A 26,061-nucleotide genomic window follows, 5' to 3' on the forward strand; every position below is an offset into this window, starting at 1 on the left:
ATTTGTTTTTACAAATACAGCAGTTTCAAATTTTAATATGAAACATGTTCCCAGCATTTCCCTCTATACCTTCTTATTGCTTGACCTATCATTCAATTTGAGCATATTATGCACACAAATTAGCAGGCACTTCATTAATTATCTCAATCCACCCCGCTTTTTACTTTCTTAAGGGATGATTTTATGTCCTTCTCAGTGACTCAACCTATCTCTATGCCAAATTTCATCTAAATCGATTCAGCGGTTTAAGCGTGAAGAGGGAACACAAAGACAGGAAGACAGACAGACACTTTCTCATTTATAATATTAGTATGGATATATATACCTATATACATTTTTTTTTTATTTTTAGTTTTAATCCTGTGTCGATAGATGGCAGTAAATTTGCTGTAACTACAAAATTTACTATGACAGTATTTAAACAATATTTTCTTTGCCCAAAGTAAACAAGTCATGATATTACGTTATGATCATAGTCTAGACAAAAAAAAAAAAAAACGCTCTCCTTCTTGGTGCGACTGGCAAATCATGTTACTTTTTGGCAACCGGATTTATTGACCTAATTTGACCCTGCTGAATCCGAATTTGCCGGTTGCCCGATCGAAAACTTGACCGGAAGTGAGATATTCAAGAAGGCGGCCATTATTACCCTACATAGCGACCCTAATCATTTTCTTGTATATATTTTTTTAGAAATTTTTTATTGCATTTAATCTATATGCGCGGAGTAACTCTTTTAGTGAAAAAAAGCGTACAGTATGAGAAATATGAGAATAGGTATATATTAAATGAATTTATTGTTTTATTAAGCAATTAATCGGAATTATAATGTGTACACTGACATTTCAAAACCTAAAACCTTAAATATTGTCAAACAGTCTCAAATTTTCATGCTTCACGCACGATTTAGCCTCGTAAACCAAAAATTGTTAAAGATACCAATGTTAAACTATGATTTTATTGTACCTATTTTATCTATTTTTAAACAAAGTAATACCTACTAACTACCTACCTAGTAGTACTTTTACCTACGCGAATCAAACGCGTATGTCAAAGTATCTAAAAATTGTTTGATTGTAATTAACTTAACACTAAACTTTCGCGTTTTGTACACATAATTAATGTGATTAACGGGTCTAACGCGATTAAATTTCATTATTTTACCTTTTTTACCATTATTTTACCGACGTTTCAGCTAGGTTGCACTAGCTGTGGTCACGGAAGACTGACGTCCCAGCAAAATGTCAATTGAGATATTGGTAAACAACACTAAAGTACCCGACATTAGTTTATATAAATGTTCGGGGTAGACAAATAAATCTATATACCCGTTTCTGTTTAATGTAAAAAAAAGTTAAAAAAGAACAAAAAAGAAGGAAAAAAAGTTAAATAATAAAGTTTAGTCGCGTTAATGATATTAATTATGTAATTAACTTTCTTCTTTAATATCGTTTTAAATATTGATCCTAGAGAAAAGTTTAGGTATCGAATGTTTTTTTGTAGAAGATATGTCAGTTTATTAAATCCGAATAATAATAGGTAGTAGGTACAGATGTCATTTCTAAACTAAACGATAAAGTACAATTAAAGATATTACAATTAAAACATTACATTAAATGTCATCATAATTACATTACAATACTATTCTATAATTATCCTTAATAGTAACAAAAATCATCTGTCAACAACCTCTTACTACTACATATTTAAAAACACAAATTTAAAACTATTTAACTAACCTAAGACCCGATCTGTGGCATGCCTGGTCCAAAAGTCCCCATCACACTCGCAGCGTTGCCGCGCTGTATGGCGATGGAGACTTGTTGGACAAGCCAAGACCCAGATCGGGGATCGCTCCCCCTCTCAGCCGCCGACCCAGTTCTCTGAACAATTCGGACGCCTCGCTGCACCATGGTCTGGCTGTTTCGACAGCAACGGGCACAAAATCGTCCGCCCCCTGTAACCCGGAGTATTTGGCATGCTTATTTTTGGCGGCAATTTCTGCCGCTGAACCTGCCGCTTTTACCGTGTGTCTTAGATGGGACGCAGCAAATGTGCTAACACATGTTGCATCCCATAAAAGACACCGCCCCCTCCGCCGGGGAACTAAGGTGAGCCAGTCGGGTCTTTTACCGTCTGAAAATATGTAGATTATTTATTTATAAGAACTTATTTAGCTTTAGGCCACCGTTTACGAAAAACTACAAAGGAACTTTAAAATTGATTATAATTAACTTTCCCGGTTTAATATCTTTTTTAAATATTGATCCTAGCGATAAGTGTTTCACATGTTTTTTGTAGGAAATTCTATGTTATTTATTTATGTAACATGTTTTTTTGCTATGCGTCATACTTTACAAATTATTTACGAAAAACTGAGAAAAGGAACCTTAGAATTGATTCTAATTAACTTTCCCTCTTTAATATCTATTTAAATATTGATCCAATCGAAAAATTTAACGGAAGGAATCTTTCTAGTTGGCATTTTTATGCAAATTACTTGCGTGGAAGAATATTTTTTGCTATGCGCCACCGTTTAAGAGTTATTTATGAAAACCTAAAAAAAGGGACCTTAGAATTGATTATAATTAACTTTCCCGCGTTAACATCTCTCTGAATATTGATCTAGCGAAAAACTTTATGGAATCTTTCTTGTAGACAATTTTATGCAGATTACTTGTGTAGATAAACATTGTTTGCTATGCGCCACCGTTTAAGAGTTATTTACGAAAAACTGAAAAAAGCTTTTGTTTAATCTTTAAAGGGCTCTATATTTGGAACCACAGCAGATGGGTACTCCAAACTTTCAGAAAATACGTGTTATTATTACTGCTATTTTCTGCAATAATTATTATAAAAAATATATATTAAAAAATATGGGTCTCCATACAAGGAACTCATTAGTGTCGGTAATAATGGCCGCCATCTATAATATCTCACTTCCGGTCAAGATTTCAATTGAGCAACGAGCAAATTCGGATACAGCGGGGTTAAATTAGGTTAAAAAACCCAGTTGCCAAAAAGTAACATGATTTGCCAGTCGCAATCGATTTTGTCAAAAATATGACCTGACTATCAGTTTAAAACAAAAACAACAACAAGCAACACAAACAACCAACAAGTCGTGGCTAATTTTTATATTTAAAGCTTTGTATTATATTTTATTAGTCAAAACTTTTATGGTAGAACTTAAAACCTGACTAAGTACTTATTAGGGAATAATATTGTAAATAAACATTCAAAACGTAAGATACCGATCTTCTGCAGCACAGGTCCTCTTTGCCACTTTCTTGCCCTTGTGTGTGGTGCCACCTCCAAATTGTCTCTGATATATTTTGCCGTCCGTCGTCCTCGAAAAAGGCATCCCCATATTTTCCAGTTCATACACAGCGAAAGGTGCCTCGCGAGTAAGGTAATGGATTGAATCCTGTGTTCAATAGTTATTATTACCCTTACCAAAGAGATTAACCAGACTAGGTACTTACTATACATTACCTACATTATAAACTACAATACCAATCTCTATACGTACATTTTTCCCCTCACTAGCTCGGAAAGTTGTCTTTTACCCTTCAAAACAAGCGGGGAAAAACGCGTTTTATCCACTAGTGGGGAAAGTAATTTGACCTTGGATGGAGCGTGTTTAAGTAGGTTGACAGATAACAAAACGTAAAACGCTCATGATAATGGTTCGTTCGATATTAATTATCATTAAATAAATGGTTTGAGAATCTAATAAAAAATACCACATTTAGCTTTATTTAATGATTTCAAGTCATAAACCTTAAAATTCCATAAGAAACGTTTGATTTTTTATAATGATGTTAAATATAATTCTGAACGCACAAGTTGAGTCGATGCAATTTCAAAACGCATCGTTGGCATTTCATACGTCAGAAACGTCAACATTGTCAACAAATTTTTAACTTAAAAACTTGTCTCACCGACTGTGTTTTCTGTTATAATATCGTAAAAAAATGAGTGATTCCAGTGATGAAGATGATCTAACTCCTGTGGATGTTGCGCTTTCCTCGCTATAGTAAGGTGAAAAGTTTTGTGTTACACACGGGTGCAAATGTATTTTACTTCTCGTGTGTTGAAACACTCGCGGGTAAAATACAACTTTGCACCCTTGTATAACAAATAACTATTAAGTGTGTATTCGTATATATATTACCTACTATTTCATTTATTTCATTTATTTAATATATACTCGTAATATTAGCACTAACAGATAAACCTTACATGCTAACATTCAAATTACATTTATATTTATATTTACTCTTTAGCTTATACACTATATTTCATAATTATTTTGTTTTATTTAGGTAGGTTAATTTATTAATTTATTAGACTTAAGGTATAACTATGTTTATTGTACTTATATGTTTAGTGTATATGTTTTGTAGGTAGACTAGTAGTTAACAGTATAATTGTATTAAAAGGTAATAGAGCTTTTAGTGACTAGTGTCTCCAGGTACCGGCTTGATGCTATCAAAAGTCTTGACAGGGGTAAAAAAACCATCCAGGGAGCTGTCGCTGGTCAGGATATTGTTTATAAGCGTCAGAGCTAGGTGTAGGGGGGAGGAGGAAAGAGCGCGCGTGCGCGCCGGCGGGATGGCTAACGGGCCGCGATGCCTCGTCCGCAACTGCATGCCACACGTACGCGGGACCCTCAATGGAACCAGTGCCAGTAGCTCCAGATTAATTGTTAGTCCTCGGATTAGTTTTATAAAGTATTTTACTAGACACATATGTCTTCGAAACTCGAGGGACGTGTAGTCAACCATTCCGAGGACGAAGAGAGTTGGGTATAGGTACGGGTAGCGTCCATATATTTTGTGGTACAAACAGCGCACCTAAGACTTTTGTACTTTTTCCAACTGGAGCGTATATTGGTGCTCATGGGGATTCCAAACGACGGAATTCGTTTCCAACCTGCTGCGCACATACATACTATCTATCTATTGCTAATTTTAGTATTTTTTTAGGGTTCCGTACCTCAAAAGGAAAAAACTGATCCCTTTTAAGATTACTCGTGCGTCTGTCTATCTGTCTGTCCGTCTGTTACAGCCTATTTTCTACGAAACTACTGGACCAAATAAGTTGAAATTTGGTACACATACGTAAGTTTGTGACGCAAAGACGGACATGTAACGTAAACAAATGAAATGAATTTTAAACAAGGAGTGGCCCCTTTTTGGGGGGTAAAAAATAAAGTTTTTAAAACTATGTTATCAAATGAAAGAGCTCATTATGAATCTCAATTTTTTTTTGTAATTTTAAAATAAATGGTTTAGAAGTTATTTAAGAAAATAGCCAAAAAGGTACCACTCCCCATCCTTTATCTTCGAAACTACTGGGTCTAAAATTTTGAAAAAAATATACTGTTCAGGCATAGTAAAACATGTCTATCGGCTACATAATTCAAATGACGCGGGAAAACGCCGCCCTTGCGCCGATCGCGCGACAGTCACGCCACTCTCCGGTGAGCTCCGCCCGTGGCTAAAAAGGGAATCCAGTCGCAAGAGAAAACAAAATACGGGCGGCACGTTTTTGCTGTCGCGCTGTAATAAAAACTGTTTTATTGTGAAAATGCTGTACATTTGACCTGTGGCGGTTCTGTGTTTGTGTAAAAGGTGTTAAGGAACTCGGAACATTAAATTTAAGAACCAACGAGAGCGGGGGCTCTGCCCCATGCCCCATTGAAGCCGGCTTCGAGGCGGTTAGCAACAGGTAATTACCGTGTTATTTGTTTGTGTAGTTGATGATGTGTATTTGCCTGAACATGGGGTTTATGATAGTATAGTTATTAACATATACAAAATAGCTCTTTACCTATAGATCACAGGAAAACCTATTAGAAATGTGCAGTCAAGCGTGAGTCGGACTTAATTATTTAGTTTTTGATCCGATCCCTACGGATTTTTTAAAGACCTCACGTTTCACATGGACGTAGTTACGCGAAAACGTTCCAACCCACAAGTCACTCGAAAATGAGTTACCATAACCAGGGTACTATTTTTGACATATTACATCATGTGCATACAAAGATGCTAGTATTTTTAGGTTAGTTTCATCAATAAAGTTTGACCCAAATGTTCCAACCCACCATTATGCCAAGGACGTGTACTCAAAATAAAGTAAAAACATTACATGCATACTGAAACATATTGTTAAAAATTCTTAATATAATAACATATCGTTATAATGTTCCACTTTTCTTGGAACATTGTACTAAATTCAGAAAACGCACATTTAAGGTGGTTCGACTAGGTTACCCAAAGCTTAAACCCCGCTAGATGGCGTCACTTTCGCAAATTTTCAGGTTTTATTTTTTTGTGGAATAGTGTTGGTATCTGTATACTTACAAGTATGTTTAGCGCACTTTTTACATAAATATTGAACTATTATAATAAACATTGAATACTTCATTAGTGCAAAAAACACTTAAAGTCGACAGAGTGTTTCTGTCATGCTATTTCCTACTATTACTCACACATGCAAACAGTGTTTCCGTGATGCTTGTAGTAGACAATTTCATGCAGTGTAAGTATGCTGCAATGGCGTTGCGGTATGTTCGTGGAAATACGTGCAAGAGGATTCGGGTTCGAGACTGGTACGTCAGGGGTACTTTTTTTTGTCCTTTTTGTGTTATCTTATGTTTCTTATACCTTTTATTCTTCGAATTCTTGTCCGATTCCGATATAACCGAAATATATTTCAGTGATATCGGAAACGGCTCTAACGATTTCGATGAAATTTGCTGTAAGGGGTTCGATCTAGCTAGGTCTTATCTCTGGGAAAACGAGCATTTTTGAGTTTTTACTTATGTTTTCTTATTCTCCCAGATATTCAGTATTATTAATAAATTAGTTTATAACGTTTTATAAAAATATGTGACATTTTGAACTAAAAGGTACCACATTGTCGGTTGTCGATTAGGTTGATTTCATTTTGAAGCTTTATGGAAATATGACAACAATAAGTAGGTACCCGTTTGGTTGAAAACGCCCACATATATTGAAAACCTGACTTTCACAAATCTCACCTTTTTGGGTTCTTCCAACTCAGAAAGGATGGAGAATACTGACGATTCTTAGTAGCACTAGCCCAAGGAAGTCCAGGTTTGTAAGTGTCAGGTATCAGTTTTTTTTAAAGCGCTAAATATAGTTCTACAAGTAAAGCAATCCCTTACTGCCCAGCCTCTATAGTATTTTTCAAACTGGAAGGGTACGATGATAGATTTCATCTCCATACAATTTATAACCTAATAATGCCAAATGTTGCAAAATTATATTGAATTGAGATCTATCATCGTACCCTTGCAGTTTGAAATAGTTATTTACGATACAAGAGCGGAAAAGAGAAAATTCGAAACGAGTGGCGACAGATTAAAACACGACCGCAGAGAGTGTTTTAAATCGACACGAGTTGCGAATTACCTATTCGCACGTGTATCGTACAACGTTTTACAGTACATATGGCCCTTTAAACTTTCGACATATGCATGAAAAGTGCTCTTTACGCACTAGGGCGAGAAAGTTGCACCATATGTACTGTAAAATACTTTTTAGTACATATGGTGCTACATATACGTTACCGCCCTAGTGCGGTAATTAGTTACGTGCATATGTCGAAAATGTAAAGGGCCATAATTATGTACTGTAAAACGTTGTAAAATACACGTGCGAAAAGGTAATTCGCAACTCGTGTCGATTAAAACACTTCCTTCGGTCGTGTTTCAATTTATCGCCACTCGTTGCCAATTTCCTACTTTTCGCACTTGTATCGTAATGTACTAATAATAAAGTAGTAATTGTAAAATAAAATTAAAACTTTTTATATATTTTTTTTTGATTCAAGTAGGTACAGTGAGTAACAACATTGCATGGCCTTCTAATTATAACTATTATAGAAAACGGGATATTTATCATGTTTATTTATATTATTTATTTCTCGATATTTTGGCCGGTCTTGCAAGACCAGTCGTTGTGGAGATCCCTGGGGAGGCCTATGTCCAGCAGTGGATGTCTTGTTGGTGTAGATGGATTCACACAACAAATGAAATAACATTTTTTCATATTTGTTATCCGTAGTTGTCCCTGTACCTGAAAGAAAAATAATATCATGATAGCACAAAATCTCTAATGTTATAGGAAGAAAGATGATGCAACAATATGGATTCTAATAAAGTTATCATTTACTTACCTAGTAATAATTGTGTTTTTCATTCATAGACAAAATTCCATAATTTTCATCCCCAGGAAATGTTTTATTTTACTTTATTGCAGTGAGGATGTCCTGATTTTTTCTGGCTAATGAAGGAAAACATTATATTTCCAAGAATGCCTCTTCATTTTGCACAATACCTAAAAAAACCTAGAGTTAGTGACACATTGACTATTCGGCAACCAAAACAGTAATAATAACATTATATAGGTATTGTTCACTGCTTATATCTACCATTACGGAAGAAGTGAGAATTATTTTCTAAAAAGATCGGCACGAGAAAATTACAATGTACAATGAAGGAATGAAACTGTACCTACCTTACGAAACTTCACCATCATGAATTCCGCTTCAATTGAGTCTGAATTTTTCTGGATTTTCGCGGACTAGAACACCGATGATTTTTGTAACTTGATTTAGACGTTGCTATCATTTTCAATTTATACAAACAAATTGATGTCACAATAAACATGACCCTATGTGTCAGTGTCAACACTGTCAAATAATAATGCACTAAACATGACGGCACTGCAAATCCTGCCAGGTCGGCCAGGCAACGTCGCCAACGTCATAGAGTGGCAACGCCGCACGCAACGTATTTGTACACGACATTTGTGACACACACATACGTAAAATTGATGAAAAAATTACGTTGATTTATGTATGATTTCTGTATGAAACAAAGTTTTTCTATTAATTTAGCGCAAACGAATATTCGAAAGTAGATAAATGAGCAAATATTTGTGTAGTAATAGTGTGTAGTGCCTTAATTAAAGCAGATTGAATTTTGTATGAAAATCGAACCACCTTAATTGTTTCTTAATTGATCCATGTGGGTTGGAACGTTTTTGCAAAATCTTTATACATTTTTTATTCCTGCAAAAATGTTCCATGTAATTTGAAACCTTTTAGATTAATCCATACTGTTTTTTTAAGCTGCGAAGACTGTTCTAAATAAATTGGAACTTTTTATTATAATATATTATTTTCTATTTTTTTGCTATAAACGATCCACATATACTTGATCCATTTTTGCTATTAAATATGTTCGAGAGAAAAAATATTTTTTACCAAAATAAATAACTATGGTATATTTAAGTTTATGTATTTAGTCAAAAGAATCAATGGACTATTTACAATAAAGGTGGCAACATTATTACTCTTTGCTCCCGTAAAATGACAGCACCAACGAAACGCACACGTGAAACGAAACGCCGCCGCGGACCTACTTGTCATCGTAGTGTGAAAACAAATGCCGACAAAGTAAGACGTGCTGCCGTGTTGTCTTCTTAAATTGGGCGTAGTTACGCGAAAACGTTCCAACCCACAGCGACCCCATTTTGAGATAAACGCATTTTTGTGTTTTAGTGGTACACTTTTTCCCTGTAATTATTTCAGGCAAATACTATTGGTTTTACTGTGGAATGCCAAACTGGTTATTGAATGATATGCATATTTTTTGTAAATACATAATACAAGGGGCATATAAATAGGTACAACGAGTTTGAAACGTTTTTGCTAAATTTAATTTTGTATGAACCTTGTTAAATAGCAATTATGCATAAACGTTCTAAAACGAATTTAAGTGTATTATTTTATAAATATATCTAAAGTAAATTTAATATGTAAAATAATAAATAACAATGAGGAACATACAAAAACAAAAAAAAATTGAAAATGTATTACAAAAAAAATAGGACGTGATCTTTTGAGCTTAGAACCTATGCCAAAAATTAGCTGATATGGTTCCAAAAGTTATCAAAAACTTATATTAAACATTCAATCATCATCGTATTCTATGATCTCGAAGTCCGGAACTCCACCAAACCCATCAACATCATCAGTAGCTTCTTCATAACATCAATATTATTAAAACCTGTAAAAAAGTTAAACCTCTTCAAGTTTACAAAATGAAAAAGACTGATTTTTTTAGTTCAACTAAACTGGAAAAGAAGATTATCAATAGGAAGAAGTTTACAGACTCATCTAAAGTTAGTTGGCTACATACAAAAGAAATTAAGTTGGATAAAGATAAAATGTTTTCTATTTTTATACGGTCTACGATGGAAGACGATTTCATACATAAATACATACATATAATCACGCCTATTTCCCGAAGGGGTAGGCAGAGACCACGGATTTTCACTTGCTACGATCCTGACATACCTCTTTCGCTTCCTTCACTTTCATAACATTCCTCATACACGCTCACCGGTTTACGGTACTCTTGACCTGGCCTTTCTTCAGGATTTCCCCGATCTGATCAGAGAAAGTCCGCCGAGGTCTGCCCCTTCCAACTCCCGTTTCTACCTCTCCCTTATACACTCTCTTTGTTAGCCTTCTTTCACTCATTCTTTCCACGTGTCCAAACCATCTCAACATACCTTTCTCAATTTTTGTCACTACATCTTCGCTCAGTCCACACTTTTCCCTTATCACACTGTTCCTAATTCTATCTTGTAATCTCACACCACACACACTTCTCAACGCTCTCATTTCCCCTGCATTCACTTGGCTCTGATGCCTCTTCTGCCATACCCAACTTTCGCTACCATACATAAGTGTAGGCACCAGCACCCCTCTATGCACAGCCAACCGTGCCTTTTGCGACACCTTCGTTGTCGACCAATGAGTTGAAAATTGATAAAAGAATAAAGCGAGAACTGCAATACATAAAATAATCTGATTTTTGTTTATTGTGGCCTAATGGCAAACCGATTGCTCCAGCGAAATTAGTGGACTTACAATCCATGTACCACTACATACCTGAGGATTGCCTTCAATTTTATAGAACGCTTCAAAGTTCTGAAGAAACTACTGATGATGTTGATGGGTTTGGTGGAGTTCCGGACTTCGAGATCATAGAATACGATAATGATTGAATGTTTAATATAAGTTTTTGATAACTTTTGGAACCATATCAGCTAATTTTTGGCATAGGTTCTAAGCTCAAAAGATCACATCCTATTTTTTTTGTAATACATTTTCAATTTTTTTTTGTTGTTTTTGTATGTTCCTCATTGTTATTTATTATTTTACATATTAAATTTATTTTAGATATATATTTATAAAATAATACACTTAAATTCGTTTTGGAACGTTTATGCATAATTGCTATTTAACAAGGTTCATACAAAATTAAATTTAGCGAAAACGTTTCAAACTCGTTTTACCTATTTATATGCCCCTTGTATTATGTATTTACAAAAAATATGCATGTCATCCCATAACCAGTTTGGCATTCCACAGTAAAACCAATAGTATTTGCCTGAAATAATTACAGGGAAAAAGTGTACCGCTAAAACACAAAATTGCGTTTATCTCAAAATGGGGTCGCTGTGGGTTGGAACGTTTTCGCGTAACTACGTCCACATAAGAAATAGGTAGGTACATTGTTAAAAATTGTGTAATGTACGGAAAACCCTTGGAACACGAGTCCGACTGAAACCTAAAATTAATTGCACAACGAGCTGCATAATTGCATGAACACATTATGAATGGAATTCCTTTCTAGTCACATCTCAAATACGGTGCACTGCGCGAGCGCAGGAGCGGGGTGGCGAATGAGGCAAGGGATCGTAGTGAGCGCGCGTGCGCTTCATGCAGGGACACTACAGTGAAGTGAAGTTAATCAAGAAGAACAGAATTTCATTATGACCTCTACAAAAATTAAACAGGGCTATTGCGTCAGCCATTTTACGCCTAGCCTCAAGATATGGGAGGTTGGATTTTTTTTAAAATAGCAATGTGGGCCTTTTTTATTACCTGTCAGTCTATGGAATCGGTTTTCACCTCAGGAACCGCTTGCGTACCAATTCAATGGCAATCGCTGTCATTTATTATACGCAGCGTCTTACGTAAGCGAACAACTCGCGAACGCGAAGCGAAGCGATGCGGCGCGGCGCGGCGGGCCCACGACGTTCGTGTTCGAAACGAGATCGCCCACGTAGGCCGCTTCTAGAGGTATCAAAGGATTGATTCACCCCGCGCCGCATCGCTTCGCTTCGCGTTCGTTATTCGCCTACGTACCTAGTACGCTGCGTTACGGAAGCTAATCTCGAGTATGCTTCCGTAACGCAGCATGGTCTCACGATAACCGCAGAGCTGCGGAATGCGCTAAGTAGCGGAATAAACTATGGACTCCTCACCTGATCGCCTAACCAGTCAGAACCTTTGACTGTGTCATAAAAGTGCCAGCGCCAGTCGTCCTCGTGCATGCTGCCTGAAAATTTAAAAACAAAACGTTGCAAGTTTTAGGTGCAGTACGGCTCCCATCAGTTTGGCACTGACATAAACGCCATCGAGAACGTAATTTACTTTATATGCATCTCGCTCGCACTAATATGCGAGTACGAGTAGCCGTACTTTATCACTCAGAGCAGAGGGCTCACTTCCCTAAACGTCAATGCCTCCATTTAGATATGTACTACCTATGTACATAAATGACTGTTTATCAAGGAGTGCGTGTCATATGTCAAGTAGATACAATCGTACAGTGATCAGCAGAAGTTGCTAAGCGGGCGAGGTGTTCTAAATAATCTTGACGCGACTTTATTGTTAAGAGAATAAGAGCGTGACGAGGTAATTTAAAACACCTCGCCTGCTTAGCAACTTCTGCTGCCGACTGTACTAAGTATAGGTACATATATATATATATATATATGTATAAAATAAATATAGTTGGTCAAACCAAATTGTCAGTAAATAAGAAAAAAAAACTACTCATTATTTTCTTATGGGTACTAGTACTAGTGTAAGACAAAGATAGTATGATTCTCTCTATGTTTGAAATGAGACAGTCCTTTGACAAACTATACCTCTGTATTATAAATATTGCTACAGTATGTATTCATATGAACCAAAGAGAATATAATAAGATAGAGCGGTACTGTCATAGTATATTTTGTAACCACTGTAAATTTCACTGCCATCTATCGACATACTTTAAAACTAGGGAATGCAATCCCGCGTGAGGAATTCAATCCCGGTATTTAGCGGGATTGTCAGTCTCAGTCCCGCGGGATCCTGGTATTTGCGGGATCCCGCAAGTTACTTTATAATTTTACGAATTGGTACTGAAGCATTATGGGCGGTAAACAAAAATGTACGAACGAGTGTGAACTGAAGGCTTTTAAACACGATTTCGTTATTCCTCACATTCCTGTACTGTGCATGGCACGCCAAATGTTCCTCTCAAGTCTCATTACACTTGTGAGAATTTCTCACAAGTGTAATGAGACTTGTGAGGAACATTTGGCATTCTCACATTCTCACTGAGAAAAAAAAGAGGGAAGATATAAAACTTCTGCTTAATTTCGGTACACGTACATTACAGCCCTAGGTCCAAATTTAGGATTTACGGACCGCATCACCTAGCAAGTGTGACGTAAAAAAACACTACAACCCCAGGTCGAAATTTACGATTTACGGACCGCATCGCCTACGTGAATAGGTAAACACCTTTTACGAGCAAGTGAGATGAAACATTCTTTATTTAACTTCTTAAAAAATAATTATTAGACATTACTGGTATAAAATACGCCCCACAGTTTTACTTATTATTGTATGGCACAACTTGCATTTAGCACTCTGCGAATCTTCCGCCTTCAAATAATACTTTTACACACAGCGTAAATTTCCTAGTAGGTACTGTTTCTGTACTGCCAGTACTTGGAAACTATTTATACACCGTCTCCAACATACTTAACAGTATGTACATACAAGCAAAAATATTTGTTTATATAAATAAATGTTTATTTTTGAATATTTAATCAAAACAAATATTACTCAATTCACATTTCACAAAAAATAGACAAATTCGGGCGAAATTCTCTTCCGTGTCCCTTCCCTCTTCCTCCACAGATGCATCTAGGCTCCGTGAAGAACTTTTGCCAGGAGACATGTTACTTGTACATAGTAACACGTAAGAACCACGTCGCTCCTCAATCCCGCGGGATCCCGCTTAATTTACGCGCGGGATTAATCCCGCAAATTGCATGCGGGATCCCAGTATTTCGGGATCCTGGTATCCCGGTATTGCATTCCCTACTTTAAAACTAAAAATTACGATTTATAAAAATACGTTAAAATGTATTTAAATATGTATATTTTTTTTTTTGCATTTTTTTTTAAATATGATTTTGACCCATGCTCTTTCACTAATATGCGTTAAAATTATAAATAACAAACGAAACCGTCAACGTCCGCTCCGCCAACGAGAGTAGGCCAAAACTAGTGGCGCCATCTGATCGAGAATCAAATTTTCGAGATTTTCGAGGCACGTTTTTTCCTTAGACTGTATCCATCTATTACGGAGTTATATCTATCTTTGATATTAACGAATAGGTAACAATACTGTGTAATAACTTGAATACCTAACTAGTTAAATAATACACTACCTACATGAAAACTTTTATAGAAGTGCCAGCTTAATATTATAGTTATTTGTTTTACAAGAGGGCAAAGTTGTTGTTTAACCGCTTGGTCTCGAGCAAGCGAAAGATTGCAAAATTGAACAACGAGTGTAGCGAGTGATTCGAAAATGGAATCATGAGCGTTTCGAGGGATTCAAGGCACGAAGGGGAGGTTAAGCAAATGTTGTCACCACACAAAAAATTTCACCACACCAACGCGAGGAAAATAATACATAACTGTAAAACATCAAATAAATCAATCCAAATAAAATCAACACGAACGTTATTAAATATTTATCATTCAAAATCATCATCTAAAAGTCAATTCTACCAGCCAACATAAGCAAATAACTCAAAATTTGCGTCATATTACTTTGCCACTCTTGTGGATAAAATGCAACTTTCTCGTTTATCAGTTTTTGAACAATCAATTTTATATTTAAACATATTATAACAGTCACCTACTCTGGGAAATTTAAGAACCGCCGTACCGCCTTAACTTTAGCCCCCTTATTCATACAACTTTACGGGCCTGAATTAGTTAAATTATAAATATAAAAAAATAAAATAAAATGCATTTATTTCAGACGAATAAGTGTCCATAGTTTGTTAGTACCAAAAAATACTTAAAAATAATACTTAAATAACTATATTAGTACCTAAACCTAAGTGAAGCGAGGACCAGTGCCTGATTAGGCCACTGTCCCACCTCCCCGCTACTACGCTCAGGAGGCTGTGGCGGCGGGGATTATGTTTTATCTCTTTCTTACAAATACATAACTCAAAATAAGAGATAAAGACAAATGATTCATAGCGCCATGAATAACGCCATAGGAGTTTAGGCGGTACGGCGTTATCCCATATGTGTAAATACATTTCAAAAGTTACCTATGGATGCATTCATCCCACCCTGTGCAGCTATAGTATGCGACCTGGTCGGGAAGAGCTTAGAGACCAAAGCCACGGAGAATTTGGCCTGCGCCAGGCCAACGGCGGCGCGAAGGCCGGCGCCGCCCGCACCGATCACCAAGCAGTCGTGCTTGTGATGTTGTACTGTTGTTTGCGTGCGACTTAACCATGGCACTCCTACAAAAACAATTACAAACGATTTCGTTCATCACTCTGCTTTCTCTCCGATTATTCTGGCCAGTTAACTTTGTCAGTATAAAAAGGCGGTAAATTTAAAAATGTTGGCGTGTAGGGTCGAATATTACACATTTTGAATTTCGTGCCTATTTCTATCATTGTTATTATTATATTACTATAGAGAAGCCATACCAAACAATGAAGTTGTCGCAATCGCAACCTGTACCACGCGAGCGCGACCAAAACGTCGTAAGCGCCGTAAAAATTCATGGGGCTTAAGCGTTTAGGTCGCGAGATTCACGCTCCGCTTCTATGGTTTGTTGTCGAAACAACAACAAATCATGGCGTAAAATACTGGTTCTCTGTGCCGGTTCTATATGTAATAATAATAGTTCAATGTAGAAAACATACAAACAAAATTGGTTTGTTAGGAATTCTGTCTTAAAAAATGTGAAATAATATGCCCTTTCTTGCGACACTCTTTCTAACGATTGTACACTTGGTACAGTCTTTAGTATTTTTGTTATAGCGGAACAGAAATACATCATCTGTGAAAATTTCAATTGTCTAGCTATCACGGTTCGTGAGATACAGCCTGGTGACAGACGGACGGACAGCGGAGTCTTAGTAATAGGGCCCGTTTTTACCCTTTGGGTACGGAATCCTAATAAAAACGAATTAGGGCACTACTGGTCATTTTCCCTGATTGGACATTTTCGTTAATTCGTCAATTTCCCTAATTCGTCAATGCCATATCAAAATCTTTGATTCGTCAATATCCCTAATTGGTAATTTTCTCTGACTCGTCATCTGTCATTGTCGATATAGTCATGTGCATATTTTTTTTAATGATCGGTTTTTGCTTATATATATTATTATATTAGTATGTTTAAAGTTTTTCTTTTCTCGACTTTAAAAGTCGGTATTAAGTCGATGTCCCGCCTTGAGACACTCAAGGAAGAGGAGCATCGGCTTCCCCAATATATATAGTATTTCCTAGTACTTTAGATAAAATAGTAGTTGTATGGATGGCTGCTTGCTTTTGTACCCTGGCCCCTGTGACCTAGCTTTGAAATAACAGTACATAAGTTCGCATAATTCTTCTTCAGACCACTTCCTTCTACGATCATCGTTTACTTGTGAACTTGTCGTGGTCAAGTCCGATGTACCGGCAGAGTTGGTGGGACTAGCCCTACTCTGCAAAGTATCATCAGCGTCACGGATTAAGTCGGCTGTGGCATTTTCGGGTTCCCCGACTCCCGCCCGCCTGTTCAGCGAGGAGCCACTGACGGTCTGCATGCTGTCACGTTCAGCGTCAGCTCCAAACGTGCCCCGGCGATCACCCCCGGGTAGCGGCCCATTACGTACATTCCTTAATTGTCTCTCCATATTTACGAGGTCCCTAGAGCTCCGTTAGTCATTGGTAAAGTAATCAACTATAAATAGTTGCCAATGTCCGCCCCTCACGTGGCATAGGTGGTCATGCACGGACGTGGAGTTAGAGTTGTGAGGGGCATATATTATATTATATTATATTATATTATATTAGTATGTTTAAAGTTTTTCGTTTCTCGACTTTAAAAGTGGGTGTTAAATTGATGTCCCGCCTTGAAACACTCAAGGAAGAGGAGCATCGGCTTCCCCAATATATATAATATTTCCTAGTACTTTAGATAAAAACGGCCCGCCTGATGGCAAGCAGTCACCGTAGCCTATGGATGCCTGGAACTCCAAAGATGTTACATGCGCGTTGTCGACCCTTTAAAAATCTGTACACTAATTTTTTGAAGAACCTCATACGGTAAACCCGCTGGAATACCTCGGCAGAGATCTTATTCCACAGCTGGAGCGCCATCTACCGAGTCCAATTGTATTTCCGAACTCTCCAGGGACCCACTCAAACTTACACAATATTTTTTGTAAAAAATCATTTTAGATACAAGCCTTTATCGCTGACTGTACTTTTATTTCAACAGGCAACTAAATGCTCATCGAGACAATTAGCTCCATGCATGAATTTATTTTTATTTTTGGATTCATAATTTATATCGTTGGAACACCGGAAATGATAAAAATACTTTTGTAAACCTTAACATTATTTTATTAAAAAATATTTAAAATGTTGAAAATTTTTGAGCGGTTGAAACGCTCATAATTTTTGGCGCGAATTCGACAGAGCGTGATGACATCACACGTTGGGCGGCTCAACTGACGTTTGCTACTAATGACACTAATCTGTCGAACGCGTGACGTCACGTGGCGTTTCGAGCGTTTCGCTCACTAGCTTTTCGCGGGCAAATTTTTGTACTTTTTATTTATAATTTTAAGTGATTAAATGGTAATTTAAAAACGGAAATGCATTTGTAATATGATATAACGGTACCAAACATCCAAATAAAACATATTTCGTTCAAATATAAATTTCATGCATGAGGCTAATTCTAACAAACCCAAACACATTAGGTTGCGTTGTTTTATCACAGAGTTCCTATGGCCACCTTCCGTGTTCATCATCAGATCAACTCGATGGTACCATAATATTGAATTGGCACCAGACTTATAAAAAAATCTTACATAGATTGACTAAGTCCCACGGTAAGCCCAAGGAGGCTTGTGTTATGGGTACTCAGACAACGATATATATAATATATAAATACTTAAATACATAGAAAACACCCATGACTCAGGAACAAATATCATATATGGGTAACATATATGGGTTTAATTATGTATATGTTCTAGTTAACCTACAACAGACTTAATATAACATCATGAATATTATTGAGTACCTTTACCTGTAGGTAATGTTTGTAACCGAAGACGATCCTTTAAGACGTTTAAATGTATCTGCAAATAATATAAATGAATGGTATAAGAGCATCCCACCCTACGCATAACATAGGTTCACTACTTGTTACCAAGTTTCAAAAAATCATACCCGTATCTTCCACATTATTGTTTAAGATATTATATCTAGTCAATTCAAAAAAACTGTTGTCTTATTGATAAATGTAAGTTTTATATTTCTCAATTCTCAATAAATAATAATGGTACAGGTAATAAAAATTGACGTACTACCAAAGTCAATTTTGACGATTGATGTATTTTTTTATCCCTAGTAATTTTTATAACATTATTATAAGCCAGTAATCTGCCAATGACTAGTATGTCTTGAGTTGGTCTTGAGCTCAGAATAATGACTAAAGCAAAGAAGCCGGGCAAAAATAAAAGCTTGGTAAAAGATATCGTATTCACAACACGCTATTACTTTTTGTCTATGAGTGAGTGAGACAACAATCCGCAAGTTCTTTCGTTTTTTTCAGTATTGTCATAAGATGAACTGAGGGAAATGTCAAATGGTCCTATGTGGTTCTATAATATAATCCAGCCAAATAAAATATATGTTCGTTAATTCACAGGTATGTGTCAACTGTAACAACTTGACATAGTCGTATTATTTTAGTTGAAATATTTCGGGAATTTCAGCGGTCATCTTGGTTTATTTTAATTATATTGTTGCTATTCCTGAAAGATTGTTGGAAAACGTGCTGAGTTTTTATTTGTAATGGTTTGAAGTTCCCTTTGTGATAATGTCTTGTGTGATCGAGGGCTGTAAATCGCATACAGGAAGAAAAGAAAATACGCACTAACCGATAACCTTTAATCGGTGAGTTTTGTTCAATTTTGAAGAAATTAATTTATAGGACCTGACCCTAAACATAGAAATCGATATGTTGTTTATGTAATTATTACTTGCATTCAAGTCTATATAGATTTTTGCATATATTTTCGAACTTTTCTGCTAAGTATGAAAGGTTATATTTTTGGCATAGTGATGTATCGACCTCAGATCAATAACCTATCGACATTTACAGCTTTCTTATAGTTTGGCCCAGGACTGTCTCATTTTAATTGATGAGTACAGTCAAGGGCATAAATAAATATACATTCCCAAAGTCTCAAAAATATGTGTACGCTCAGACAATAAAATCGTGTTCACATATTTTTAAGCCATTTGTCTGGATCGATATTTTTGCCTTCGACTGTACCTATAGTTTTCTTTGTTCTTACTTACTGACAGATTGTGTTTGCCAGACTATAGTTTAATAATAAAAACCGGTCAAATGCGGGTCGGACGCGCGCACCAAGGGGACCGTACTTTTTAGTATTTGTTGTTATAGCGGCAACAGAAATACATCATCTGTGAAAATTTCAACTGTCTAGCTATCACGGTTCATGACATACAGCCTGGTGACAGACGGCGAAGTATTAGTAATAGGGTCCCGTTTTTACCCTTTGGGTACGGAACCCTAATAAAAAAGACATTAATGATCATTGATGAATGTTCCTTTTATTAATATTGTTGGTCACAAAACTCAACTTTTTATTTCAAATTTCCAAAGGACGAGGAATAGGGGATATTACTGCAATGTTCTGCCACCAGAGTGAAGCACTAGCTTTTTTAGTGCACCGTAGAGTAACTTATTCATACTGTACCTTTAACAGGTTTTTGACAAGTTTTCAGGGGACCTACCGGAAAACTCAAATCCGAAATTTCGTTATCTAGCTGCCTCTTTATCGCTCGAATACGCAAGAGTGACAGAGATGTTAGATAACGAAAGTTCGATTTTCTTGTTTCGCGATAGACCCTCAGATTGTGATAGTGGCGCCACCTACGCCGAGTTTCGCGTAATATTCCCTATTATTCAATTCAATTCAATTCAATTCAATATTTTTATTTTGAATAAAAAATCCATATTATTTTTAGTACAAGGCACAGCAAAACTTATAAATCTATGTTAGTGATAAAAATAAAATAAAATAAAAACAAACAAAACAAACATATAAGCTACTGAAATTAAAAACGGCGTGCGGCGGTGCGTGCAGCCGCACCCAGCGCGCGCACAAAGGCGAGTCCCAGCACGTTTAGAATACTGTTTGGGCTGTGGCGAAGACGGTTGATTAATGACGCACACCGTTTTCTAACTATTGCGTCGAAACTATCAGTGTGCGCCTCGGCAAACATAGTTGACGCGCTGCAGTAACGCGGCAGCCCAAACAGCACTCTAAACGCGTTATTGTATTGCACGCGCAGGGCGTTGTATGCCCGCTGCGTAAAACTGACCCACAGATTGCAGGTGTAGAATGTTTGACAGTATGCTTTAAAAAGCGTCAGCTTCACTTCATTACTACAACGAGCAAATCTGCGGGCCAGCATGTTACTACGAACACACAACGCCCTACGCTCCCTCTCTATATCATCATTATCTGACATGTTTTCTGTTACCCAGTGGCCAAGGTACTTGAACTTCTGTACAACTTTTAAAGCGGTACCACAAAGGGCAACAGGTGTCATTTTGTATGATTTTGACCCAGCTTTAAATTGCATTACCGCGCTTTTCGAAGTATTGTACCTTAGCCCATGGGCAACTGCATATGATTCACATATCTTCACCAATTGCTGTAGTGCACCAACCGAGGGGCTCAACAGCACCATATCATCCGCGTAGCTGAGGTTATTAACACACACCCCATCCACGTGACATCCGACATAGGTACTGCTGAGCTCCTCGATTAACTCGTTCATGTATAGATTAAACAGCTTAGGTGAGCTCAACCCCCCTTGCCTCACCCCGCAGTTCATCCTATACACTTCAGAGTGCACGCCGGCCCATTTTACAGTATTCGACTGGTGGCCGTACCAATACTTAAATAAAGCCGTGACCTCCCGAGGTACGCTGGTATGGTCTCTTAACTTATGCCATAGCTTGTCATATGCCACCATGTCAAAAGCCTTTGACAGATCCAAGAAGCAGGCGAAGACTGGCGTCTTGCGAGTGGTGTAGTACTGGACAGTCTGCTTGAGACATAACACTGCGCTTTCAGTAGATAAGCCCGGCCTAAAGCCAAACTGAGTTATTAAATAAAAAAAATATATTACACGAACTTTTTTTTTTCATTTCCTATTTGGTACAGTCAGCTGCAGAGAAAAGGTACCCCACGTCCATACTAATTTACAGAACTTTGTATGCAGGGGGTGTGCCTTTACATGACTAGAAACTATACTTAGTCTTTTAGCATTAGAAAAAACGGTAAACCATTTCCACGTGTCTTTTCATTGACAAGTTTTTTTATAAATATAGCAATATTTTACTTATGAAAGCAAAAGTATGTAAATGATCGTATATTATATTTGTTGTGACTTATTTTCAAAGTGTTTTTCGATAAAACGACACGTTAAGATCGCTCGCCTTCTTTCTAATGATAAAAAAACGAGAGGTATAGTTAGACGGTTCTGAGTGGTAGACTGCAAATGAGATAAAAGCTATATTAGGTACATGCATTAATCCTCATATCAGGCGGCTCTTTGATTCCAAGGATTGCATAATTTTTATACTTTTTAATGATTTTTAGAATATGAGAATTATAAAAAGTATAAAAGTTATGCAATCCTTGTATTCCACGCATTTCATTTCAACGAGCCGCCTGCTACAGATTTCTTGAAATTGCCGCGTTTTTTCAGGTTCAACTTTCATTAGCCAGACTATTATCAATTTGCCAATTTCGTGATTATTCTTTTACACGGTACATAAACTTATGCATAATTTATCGATATAAAAAGTCGAACAGTTACATCCCTAGCAAATTATCAAACTTATGACACCGTACGTAAATGAGAAATAACAAGCATATATGCATCTCTTTTCGGCACATTATCTAATTCGTAAGGAAGTAAAGTACGGGTATACATATTTGCGAAGCATTTTTGCCCGACTTCTATGCTTTAGTCATTATTCTGAGAGTATGTCCGACAAGAAAGGAAAAAAAATCAGCAAAGACAAGAAATAGGGGTATCACTGTTAAATTGTTATTTTGTGCTGGCAAGAATTTATTCTATGGTTATGGTTTACTCTATGTTTTCTCTTTGGTTTTACCCTGAAATCCAAAGAGCTTATAATCACTACGTGCTGAAATCTGAAAAATAAACTGTCATGTCAAAACGCTAATGGCATTTCATATTTATTATTTTTTTATAAATACAATCTACCTCAGTGTATAAACCCAAAAGGTTATGGGCAATTAAATAAATAAAGCGAAAATGCTATAAGAAAGCCTAGCGCCAAAAATAAACAAGGTAAGATATTACGAATTTTTTCAGCCACAACCATGGATGTATGTAAAGGGAGGTAGATATGGTACCAGGCGCACGATCGTGAGCCATCAAATATAGGTTCCGGAACCTATATTGAGTTAGTCGTACAGGTGACGCCAATGTGTCAACATTGTCACAACCATCTAGAAAATTATACGAAAAAACGCCGTGTTGCGCCTTTTTCGACTGTTTTAACAGCTCGAAACATAAAAACAAATCTCACGGAATCACTTTCCATTCGTAAGTACTGTTATAATATTTAAAAACATTATTATTTGTAAATAATAATAAAATTATCTTTGTTATTGAGTGAGAGAGATAGCTAAATAATGCATTACCCATGTGAGAAACACGTTTATCCGAGTGTCAAAACTGTCAACTAGGCATGCCCGCTTCAGGAATAAGCTGCAATTGTATAATCTCTTCCCAAGCGTGTCTTTTCGGTCGAACCATTTCAAGTGAAACCTCGAGATCCCTACTGCCTATGCGTAACCAGAGATCATATCTTTATACTGGTTTTTTTGCGGCGATACGTTAGTTTAACATGGCGAATACTTGACCAGGGTTTCAGAAGTATAAAACGAGGGTCAATTTCATGCTTTAAAATATGATACTCAATGATTCGATATTAATCTCAGTGCAACTCGCTCGCTCATATATTTGCGTGAGAGAGACGGACTAAGATTAGATAATATCAAATCGAAATATTTTTTTTTTAAATCTAAATAACTTAATGTCACCTTAAGACGACAATGTAAGAAGTATGTAAGTCTCGCCTACACATCTGTATGTGTTATAAGTTTATCTCTATTGCACCTCGAGCAATACGTAAAATATAGGGGTCTCGCTTGCACAGTTGTGTTAACTGTATTCGGTTATCCCTGTTGCTCGTTGTGCACATATATATTATAACGGTGTGTAGTATTTGCAAATGTGTGGGTGCTGGACCAGATTTTAGTTTTGTCAACTATTAACGTCACATATCTACCCCTTTTTACCTACATCTATGGCCACAACGGCGAAATAAAACAAAAGATGTCGATTGTCAACTAGATGACAAACAGAGCTTTTCCAACTGGAAATTTAGAATTAAAATATTATTCGAAGAAAAAGGCATAGCAAAAGTACTAAGCGATGAACTGCCGACAGAGGCAAAAGAAAAAGAAAAACCAGCCAAGTGTGAGTCGGACTCGCGTTCCAAGGGTTCCGTACATTACGCAATTTAAACAATGTATTTTTTATGTGAAACGTCTTTAAAAACCGGGTCCGTGACGTCACTTCGGGTGCGTTCCGAACAGTCGGATCAAAAACTAAGTAATTAAGTCCGACTTACGCTTGACTGCATATTTCTAATAGGTTTCCTGTGATCAATAGGTAAAGAACTATTTTGTTTATTTTTTTCAAAATTTTAGGCCCAGTAGTTTCGGAGATAAAGGGGGGGGATGGTCATTTTTTGCCTATTTTCTTGAATAACTTCTAAACTGTTTATCCTAAAATTATAAAAAATATATATTTGAGATTCTCACAATGAGCTCTTTCATTTGATATGTAACACGATATATTTAGAAAAACTTTATTTTTTAATTTTCTCGTCTAGGGCTGCTCTACCCGAAGCGCAGGAGCCGTCCGTCGAGTTGTCCGACTGCTGAGGTCGAAGGCTCGTTGAAGTCCTGATGTCAAAGAGCACTGAGACTGGTGACGAACGTAGCGAAACTGATTTCTCTAAGTTTAAACTCTAACCATAAATAAATATTCTGAAATAGAAACCACGCATTTAGCTGCAGCACTTACCCCCTTCTCTTTGTTCCTCCTATTGAAGATAATTATTTAAAGATTTTGATCGTCTAAAACCCTAGCACATATTAAATATGTCTAGCACATATTATATAACTATTCAATACGTCATTTTCTTACGCTGCTGCGAATATGTAAAATTAAATAAGAGAACAGAAAGGATATAGGAATACAATACAGGTAAGCGATCAGTCAAGTAATAAGTCAAAATTTGGGAATATCTTAGTATCCAGAACTTGAAAGTAAATTTTGTTGAATAGGTACGTACATACTATACCTATTACGTAATTATTTTAAAACTTAATAATAGTAAGTAAATATCGTAAATCTTAATATGGATTACAAATACTTTGTTTTTTTGGATCAATTAATGTTGAATTAAAAAGATTTAAAACTTAATATCCTTAAGTCCGATAACATGAAAATTGTGCTTAAACTAATTTTATTCGAGATTTTCTTATAATAAATATGCATCAGAACCGTAATAAATAACAATCAACAGCGTCTGTAAAGCATTCCATCAGCCCGAGCAAAAGATCAATGCTGTACCTAAGCTAAGGTTACACAACGTATTCCCAGAATTGCATCCGACTACCGGGTACCGAGTACCGACCGATCGATTGTAAGACCGGCGAGAATAAGAACTGCGACGGTTGTTTACTAATATGATATACTACGGTTATACAACGTATTCCCAGAATTGCATCCGACTACCGGGTACCGAGTACCGACCGATCGATTGTAAGACCGGCGAGAATAAGAACTGCGACGGTTGTTTACTAATATGATATACTACGGTTATACAACGTATTCCCAGAATTGCATCCGACTACCGGGTACCGAGTACCGACCGATCGATTGTAAGAACGGCGAGAATAAGAACTGCGACGGTTGTTTACTAATATGATATACTACGGTTATACAACGTATTCCCAGAATTGCATCCGACTACCGGGTACCGAGTACCGACCGATCGATTGTAAGACCGGCGAGAATAAGAACTGCGACGGTTGTTTACTAATATGATATACTACGGTTATACAACGTATTCCCAGAATTGCATCCGACTACCGGGTACCGAGTACCGACCGATCGATTGTAAGAACGGCGAGAATAAGAACTGCGACGGTTGTTTACTAATATGATATACTACGGTTATACAACGTATTCCCAGAATTGCATCCGACTACCGGGTACCGAGTACCGACCGATCGATTGTAAGACCGGCGAGAATAAGAACTGCGACGGTTGTTTACTAATATGATATACTACGATCGTAGACTCGGGGCATTTCATCTGAAGAATATCTGTATTAGATCAAGAAACGTCCCTAATTACATTTGACTTCAATTTGATTTTAACAAGTTAATTTTTTTGTCTTCT

At 36.7% G+C, this 26,061-nt stretch overlaps 2 protein-coding genes across 2 annotated transcripts in view; both read right to left on the reverse strand.

Annotated features, from left to right (window-relative positions):
* LOC134754346 (succinate dehydrogenase [ubiquinone] flavoprotein subunit, mitochondrial-like) overlaps positions 1–18,557 on the reverse strand; it is a 38,208-nt gene extending 19,651 nt beyond the window's left edge. Inside the window, exons 1-4 of the mRNA XM_063690627.1 lie at positions 18,527–18,557; positions 15,534–15,731; positions 12,381–12,454; positions 3,255–3,427 (exon numbers count right to left, since the gene is read on the reverse strand). Of these exons, the coding sequence (XP_063546697.1) occupies positions 3,255–3,427; positions 12,381–12,454; positions 15,534–15,549 (263 nt within the window). The 5' untranslated portion in view covers positions 15,550–15,731; positions 18,527–18,557. The remainder of the gene's footprint in view (positions 1–3,254; positions 3,428–12,380; positions 12,455–15,533; positions 15,732–18,526) is intronic.
* A 2,032-nt stretch (positions 18,558–20,589) lies between these two features.
* LOC134754720 (uncharacterized) lies at positions 20,590–21,639 on the reverse strand. Its single transcript, XM_063691054.1, has one exon. The coding sequence runs from the start codon at positions 21,514–21,516 to the stop codon at positions 20,590–20,592; it is 927 nt and encodes a 308-aa protein (XP_063547124.1). The 5' UTR covers positions 21,517–21,639.
* Between the last annotated feature and the right edge of the window lie 4,422 nt (positions 21,640–26,061).

This window comes from Cydia strobilella, chromosome Z (assembly GCF_947568885.1).
Source record: "Cydia strobilella chromosome Z, ilCydStro3.1, whole genome shotgun sequence".
In the NCBI taxonomy this organism is placed as follows: Eukaryota; Metazoa; Arthropoda; class Insecta; order Lepidoptera; family Tortricidae; genus Cydia; species Cydia strobilella.

Coding starts and splice junctions, on each gene's coding strand:
- LOC134754720 (XM_063691054.1), bottom strand. CDS start 21,516: ATGGTGGCATATGACAAGCTATGGCATAAGTTAAGAGACCATACCAGC.